Genomic DNA, 8,343 nt, shown 5'->3' with positions numbered 1-8,343 from the left:
GTTTTTCATATGTTTTGCCCATCTAAGAGAGATTGACCCTGGACATAATTGATGATTCAGTCTAAACTCATTTGATGGTTAGGCTTGCAGGTTTTTCTCTTCCCTTGGGATTCTTACCCTTTCCTACATTGATGTATTGTCTTTAAAATTTGTTTTAAAGGCTGTGTACTTATCCTATCTCTTCAGCTTTATTTTCAGTTGAAGTGCTGAGAGGCTCAAATCAGTACTGCCAAATTTTTAGGTTTATGTAGAGCTTTTATACAACCTGAATTAAATGAGCTTATTTAAGGTAAAGAAAAGTAGCATTTAGCATCTGAGAAATTCCAGGTTATTGTCAGCTGTTGTCACTGCTTCCAATACCAGTTTTAGCCTCTTCTGAGAGCACTTGCTGTAGGTCACTAGTTCATCCTTTCTGTGTCTCCATATCTTTGTAGTGATTCACATTTTTGCTCCCTTGGCTTTAATTTTCGCTTCTGTCCTCTATAAGAAACTTTTTGTCTCTGCTCCTATTTCCTTGCTAACCATAGGCTCTATTATTGCCTACCCTGGTTTTTTTTTCCATCCCAGCCATCAGTCCAGCCTCTATGTTCAGGGTCCCTTCAACTCTATTTAGAGTTTCGAAAAAATTAAGATGGCTATATGCTCTCATTAAAATTAGTTGATTTATTTTTGTTGTTGTTGAATAACTGATTAGATTGTAAGGATAAGCCTTTCATACAATATATCTGTAGCAGAAAGTAGTGTAGAAACTGTATAGCAAACATTTCATTGCATCTGTGTTACCATCATACTGTGTTTTAATGACTCCATGACTGCCACAGTATGCACTTTTCACAGACTTCACGATTTACAGATGTTAAAAACCCTGAAAATTTGAAAGAGATGTTTAAAAAAACTTCCTGGAATAATTAGACTTGATTTAAAGCCACTTTGACATGGAGGGAGTTTACACTCTCAGAATAACAAGAGCTTCACAAATATTTTGTTTAAGGATGTTAAAGTATTGTTACAAAATCCACTGACTCAGTATAGGAAGTGTAACATTGTAGACTAAGAATAAAAATGTTTTTAGTAATCCAGTAGTTCAGCACTATTACAGATATCTTAGAAGTATTCCTATTTCCTTGTATTTTTTTCTAGCACTGGGTATTTTTTACCAGAACTAGAGTTCCAGGCTTGGAAAGGTGGTCATGCTCTCTCCATCCCAAGCCATGTGTTTTCACCTTATCCTATGTGTTGGAAACTGAGTCTGTTCCATTTGTAGCTGTGTAGCTGCCTGAGTCTGCTCATCAAGTGAATCTAAAGCAGTATTTCTTGGAGTGGGTTGAGGGATTTAGGGAATTTGAGATTTATTAGTTCTGCCTCTGTGAATTGATTTGCCTTGTATGCTTGCTAGATCTGATGCAGGAAGCAGTAGAGATCTGCAAGGCAGACTACAGTTGTAGTAGAGTAAATAGTGTGCACCTAGAGCCTCAGTCTCTTGTCCCTGATTACACAAAACATACTCCTTGTAGTTAAGCAAAAATTTCTGCTTCTGAAAGTTAACATAGAATTACTTGAAAACTTCATAAGTCAGGCTCAGCTCACAGCTGGTTTCTAATCTTCTATTTCACAGTGCTTCTCATTTATTGCTCCATATTGTTTCTATACAGGAATGAAATTGAGTACTGGACTATAGCTTACTTTCACATAGAAAATGATTCCAGATTTTGTTCACATGACTGATATTTGACTGTGGTAATTATCTGTTGCTTGCCATCAATGTTAGAGTTGTTTGTCCTGATACTTCTGGGATTCATTTGAATTAATTTTTATATAGAGATCTGACACTTTATGCAATTTTGATTTCTTGCTAAGAACTCAAATTAAGTGGTTGTGTCATGTTGAAGCATTGCTGATTTCTTTGAAGAGTTAAGTCTTCATTAATTGATGCTACTTTTGATTATGGTGTTTAATTACATTTATCTTCTGAAAATTTTGCTGATAATTGAAGTCTCCTGGTTTTATTTTCTTCACAACAACTCATTAAATACCATAATTTGTCCCAGAAAATCAAATGTGAATAGTAGCAACTTTTCTATTTAAGGAAAAAGTTAGATGATTGTATGACACAGAGGAAGTAACTCTTTTAGGGTATCTACTACTAAGAATGTTGGACTTTGAATGGCGTGTGTAAATTGCCATATATTTGTCTACAGCCTTCTTCCAATTATATGTGTATATAAGCTGCACAAAGTTGCACTTTATTATGGATTGCTGATGATTAGCCACAAAATCCAGTGTTGGAATTTGGCTGGAAATTTCTCTAGTTATGTTTGCCTTTCTGGTTGAAATTCTGTTCACTTAATCTTAAGCTATCTCCAGGCCAGTGGTGTCCATTGTTTTTGACTTGAAGACAAAGTGAAAATTAAGAGCAGAAGGAAGCTCACCTTGAACAATCCACCTCTGTGGAGCCCAGGGTGTGTCACTGTCACGTGGCTGTGTGCCTCCTTCCACTTGAGCAGCGGGTGCTGTTTGTGTCACCGAGTCCTCGGTGGCGCAGAAGTGGCACTGTCACCTTTTGTGCCTTCCGTGCTGTCAGGCAGAAGTGTTAAAGGGGATCACTTGGCAGTCTGCTCTTCTCAAATCTGGGATCCAAGCTGGAGATTCAGGGTGCCATAGTTAGTAATGGCTTTTAGCTTTTGCTTTGTGGGGGTTTTTGTGTTGTCCCCTCCTTCCTTTGGGGTGTCCTGGGGAGGAGTAGCACAAGCAGAGCAAGTCAGAGCAAAGCTGGTTTTTTGATGTGCTAAATCAGAAGCAAAGAAAAAGACTCTTTGGCTGAGAATTCAGCTGTATTTTTGTAATGCTATCATACCCATGTTTTAAACGTATGTTGTATTTTTGCCACTGAAAATTTTTCTTGATTACATTTGGGGATTTAGGATATTGGTCTGGAATTTCAGACCCATAAGCAGCTTGATCTGAGTAAGGTGTTGAGCTGCCAGAAACTCAGAAGTCCTGAAAACATTTTTTTCAAGTAGGCAAACTAAGGTACAAATTAAACGATTTCTGAGCATTTTAGATTTACTGCCATGTTACACGGCTCATCTGTGCAGTATTTTCAGCATATTTCCTATGCATCCTCTGTGTCGGATATACTGCACATTGCAAGTATCTGTCTGAATCCTAGGAAGAAAACAAGGATACTCTGTCTTTTGAGATCACCTTTCACCTTCTTCCTCTAGAAAGGCATGCTGTTAAAAGCTTCAGTCAAAATTTGCTTTTATGGTTCTACAAATAGTCTTTCTGTTTAAAAAGGCGTGCAGCTTTTCATAGCATGGTTATAAGGAACTTGAACTTCCAACCTCAGAGGCTGCAGATTGGGCTCTACTGGCCCAAAAATGTTTGTAGGGGTGAATGTAACACTCTTTTTATTACTAGGATCAGTCAAGATCTGGCTCTCATCGCACGGGAAATCAACGATGTAGCAGGAGAGATAGATTCAGTGACTTCATCAGGCACTGCCCCCAGTACCACAGTAAGCACTGCTGCCACCACCCCTGGCTCTGCCATAGACACTAGAGAAGAGGTAGGAGATCTTCATGGAGAAATGCATAAGGTTCTTCCTTTTCTTTATTTCTTTTGCTTTTAGCATTTTGCATAGCCTTTTTTGTTACCTCCACTCAACCCGTATGCATGATCTCTACATTATTTTTTTTTCATTTGAAATTCCTTTACATTTCAACAAACAACTCAGGAGTTATTTTGTGAACGTAGCTTGTCAAAAGAATGCATACTATCTGTCTGTCTCTTTTTTTCCACGAAACATAGGACAAGGTAGTTATTTGTTTTTTGCTTGTCTGTAGCCTTAGATATTCTTGGATGGTATCTAAGTGCGTTTAAAGATACTAGTGTGTATGCACAACTATATATAAATGTATACATTTAATTCTTTGCTTAACTATTAAAAACAAAAAAGTCCCTCTTTTCACAGGCGACATAAAACTTTCATCTTCTGAACATTGAAATACTTAGGTACCATCAGTTAACTTTAGATTTTCTTTCTCAATAACATTGTCAAAAACTGCCTTTAAATAAGTTTGCTTTATGCTTCTAATAATTCTTATTTTCTTTGCCTACTTCTGGTGTACTGTTCTATGAATATATTGACTAACGTGTTCTAGTAATCATCACAGGTCTAATGCTGGTAAACATGTTAATCTGAATTTAAGTCATCACTTTCTACCATGTTACAATTCACCATAATAATGTGTTGTAAATGTTTAATGCATTTTTTTCTTCATAGTATTCCTTTCAAAATGTGTTTTATTCATTTTTGTGTGCATAAATTTTGGTTAATACACTAGTTTACTGTGGTTAGTTTAATACTGTCTTTTTCTGTGGAAAAAAAGATATAAACAGCAATAAGAAATCTGTGAGCTGGGTACTCAGAAAAATTATAAATGCACTCACATAGGTTTTGAGTTTAATTCTCATAGACTGTGGCTAAACTTTAAAGAAGTAAAATGCTCTTTTTCTCAGATCCAATTAGATCACTCCAAATTTTTTTTATCATTAAATAATTATTTTCTTCTTCAAAAAATACAGTGCATTGTGTACATACTGCAGGTGGCAGTATCTCCTTTAGGTAGTGTAAGTCTTTCTGTAACACTATGACTTATTTGGAAAAAACCCCTAATCTCAGAGTACTCTTCTCAGTTCCACAGATATGTTCCATTAATCAAAGGAATTTATTATTCAGTACCATTTTATAGGTAGCTATTATGTTACCTGCCCACAAGCAAAATTTCAGTGGGGTAGTCTAAATTTGCTATGTATGTCTAGCATTTAAAAAAAAAACCCAAATCTTGTTCATTTGTACAAGATATTTTTACATAAGAGATGCATAATTTTATACTATAGAAGACAACCGAATGATTATTATTTGATAGGCATCTTAGAAACTGTTTCAGGAGAAAAATCCCAATAATCTGATTTTTTGATGTATCCAGTAGATTTCATGAACTTAATTTTTCTTTTATCCCGCAGTTGGTGGACCGAGTATTTGATGAAAGTCTCAATTTTAGAAAAATCCCTCCAATAGTGCATGCGAAACCCCCGGAAGGGAATGGTCGGCCTAGTGATGCCAGACCTCAGCTGACAGAGGCCCTCGATCCCCCAACAATTACCCGCAGAAGGACTTGGAGCAGAGATGAAGTGAGCACACAACAGGATTCTCTCTAAGAATGTGTCAATTTTAAGCTTTTGCAATTATCTCCCCACTTAATATTCTAGACATTTTCCTGTCTCTCCTACCTCTCGCAGGTGGCATTAATATTTGAAAAAATTATGTATTATTTTATTGGCAAAATGTTCAAATATCATTGTATGATACTATCTAAAACATAAGCAAGATTTTTTATAGTTAAATATACCAAAATATATGGAGTTGTTACTATTAAACTAATAATATCCTTTTTTATTAAAAACTTATTGCAGGTTATGGGGGACAGTTTGCTGTTGTCCTCAGTCTTCCAGTTTTCTCGCAAGATAAGACAATCCATAGACAAAACAGCTGGCAAAATCAGGTGGGTTGTTAAAAATTGCTGTTATTGCTGACATGCCTGTTCCCATCAACATTCCCAGCAGTAAAAAAAGATATATATAATAATCACAGAGGAAATGTACACAGTACAAACTTGTCTTTTAAAAAAGGCACTGTCACCTCTGGTATTTTTAGCATTCAGAAGGATTTGGACGTAATACTTTTTCCATTATTCCTTCTGTTTATTTCACTTTATGTGAAAAGAAATATCAGGAAAGTTTACATGGACAGAACAACATCCAGCAGAGGAGCTCTTCCAACATATGCAACACTGTGCAAAATCTGCACAACCTCTGTGGAAGTCTTGCAAAACTCCCTTGCTTAAAAGATAAGGTTAAAATGTTGCTGAACTCTAAAACTGGGCCCTGTAGGTTTGCCAAGTTGTTGTAGGGATTTTGCATTTTAGGAAGAAAAAACAAATTGGACAGAGGAGAGCTGTTTCAGTAAATCCTTCTGAAAAACAGCTTGCTCTGGAGACAATGTGATCCCTATTGATTTCTAAAACAACAGAACTAGCCACTTCTCATTTTTAATTGAAAATTCCTGCTTAAATAGTTAGATTCCTTCATAAGACATTGTAGTAGTTAAGATGAAGTGTAGACATGTCAAAAAATGGTAACATGTTGCTCTACTGACAGTTCCATTTAACTTGAATATGTGAGTGTAAAACCAGTTGGTGACCACTTTGGTTGACAAGAATAAAAGAAAATTTATAATACAAGGTTCAGGATTGTAAATTTCTTATGTTCTTCATGTCTTTGTGCAGTTAATAACTTAAAAATAAGAAGTCTTTGGCTTAATGCATAGTTTTCTGAATATGAGAAAATATTAGGTCTGTAATTGATTGGCTTGTTTAGGAAGTGTCAGATATTGGAATATATTAGATGAGTCACAGATTAAACAACAAAAATGTCTGTCAGAATAGGGTGATGTAACCAGTCAAAGCAGCAAAATACTAATATAGCTGAAGATTGTATTCTCATTGGGTTACCAAAAAAGATTTGGCCATAGAAATCAAGAAGAAAAATAATAATCTATATAAATTGATTAAAACTGTAGGTTAGCTGCCATTTCTAGTCCTGCTATTTCTAGTAGGAAGAGTATCACCAAGTGAAGAATCAATTATTTAAAAGCCTGTAACTCATTTTAATTATCTTATTCTAAGGAATTTTGTGTGTTGTTTTTACTGGTGATTAAAGGTAACATTAAATCCAGGTCTTACACATTTCTGATTAATTTTCTGATCTTAAAAGGCAAATTAGTTACTCATGAATGCAATAATAATGTGCTCATATATAAGTACAAGTGTACCTACAAATATTTTATACATACTTAAAGAAAGGGAAATTGCTTTTTTTTTTCTATAAAAAGGCAGTAAACTTCCATTAATAAGCAATTATTTAGCCTTTTCCCCAGGGCTTTGTTCAAAACTTTATTTTCCTATGAATGGGTTAGAAAAATATGATGTTATTCTTAATTTTATTAATATTTTGAATCAGAAAAACAGCACTACTTTTAATATTGTTTTTAGGGAGTACCTATTACAGATTTTTACCTTAGCTTTGTTTTGAAATACATGAGTTCAGCCAACTGGTGTGCTGCTATTCCTCTTTCTGGACTTAAGCCAGTTAAAATTTCTGACCAGAATAATTACAATGACTTCATAAGGGGGGTGCTCCAGTTCTCTGATCATCTTCATGGCCCTTCTCTGGACTCACTCTAACAGGTCCATGTCCTTCTTATGTTGTGACCTCCAGAGCTGGATGCAGCACTCCTGGTGGGGTCTCAGCAGAGCAGAGGGCCAGGATCCCTGCTGGCCACTCTCTGTTTGATGCAGCTCAGGATAGAATTGGGTTTCTGGGCTGTGAGTGCCCATGGCTGGGTCATGTCCAGCCTCATCCACCACCCCCAAGTCCTTCTCCCCAGGGCTGCTCTCCATCCATTCTCTACCTAAGAGAAGCCTGTGCTTGTGCTTTTATATGTAACAATGAGTTTGCAGGAGTTTTCAGAGATTGAAGGAAAGAGCTAAAAAGGTTTTGTGGTGAGAAAATCTGCAGTTTTATCAGTGTTCTGCAATGTGAGTGCAGTGTCATTGGCTTATCTTGTAGCAGGCAAGTTTCTCTTCAGCCAGACAAAATCTTGGCAAAGCAGTCACAGCAGGGGAGGTACTGCCTGTTGCCTCTGCTGTTTGCTGGGCATCCTGCAATGTGCCCTGGAAGAAAAATGGGGATTGAGCACAGTCAAGTAAGGTTTGCCTCAGAAAGCAGGGAAAAGCAAGAGAAGAAGACAATAGGCATTTATAAATATATTGTTTTAACTTGAAAAATATGGTTAGAAAGGGGAAGAGCAAAGAAGACAGAGATGATGATCCCCCAGGAAGTTAAAAATAGCTAAATGAAGTGTTCAAAAAGATGAAGTAAAAAAGGAAATAGGCTTCCTAAGTTTATAGTAAAAATATTGGCTGTCCACTTCATAGTTTAAATAATAACAGTTTCAAAATTTCTAATTAACACTTTCATTTTGTTCCATTCTTTTTTAATAAAGTGACCAATGAAATGAGAAACTTTCAAATTTTAGAGGAGAAGAACATTAGCTCTAAAAACACCACATAGAGAAGCAAAGGCACTAATCACATACATCAGGATAGAATTATTTTAACAGAACATGGCAAGAAGGTAAATAAAAAATCACACAATGTCATAATCGATTTTTTTTTTGCTAGTGCTGTTTACTGCTAAAAAAAGCCTTATTTTCTATGT

General features: G+C 35.9%; 1 protein-coding gene across 9 annotated transcripts in view; it reads left to right on the top strand.

The window, feature by feature from the left end:
* Positions 1-8,343, top strand: part of CEP170 (centrosomal protein 170) — a 71,861-nt gene that overhangs the window by 55,547 nt on the left and 7,971 nt on the right. For 5 of the 9 annotated variants that reach the window (XM_031060231.1, XM_031060233.1, XM_031060214.1 and 2 more), the window contains 3 exons: positions 3,421-3,598; positions 5,029-5,196; positions 5,479-5,567. In XM_031060231.1, the coding sequence (XP_030916091.1) occupies positions 3,421-3,598; positions 5,029-5,196; positions 5,479-5,567 (435 nt within the window). The remainder of the gene's footprint in view (positions 1-3,420; positions 3,599-5,028; positions 5,197-5,478; positions 5,568-8,343) is intronic. The other 4 variants (XM_031060240.1, XM_031060217.1, XM_031060211.1 and 1 more) reach the window with 2 other exon arrangements.

This window comes from Geospiza fortis, unplaced genomic scaffold, assembly GCF_000277835.1.
Source record: "Geospiza fortis unplaced genomic scaffold, GeoFor_1.0 scaffold41, whole genome shotgun sequence".
Classification (NCBI taxonomy): Eukaryota; Metazoa; Chordata; class Aves; order Passeriformes; family Thraupidae; genus Geospiza; species Geospiza fortis.
The sequence above is the reverse complement of the archived record's forward strand: the minus strand, read 5'-3'. Positions and strand labels throughout refer to the sequence as shown.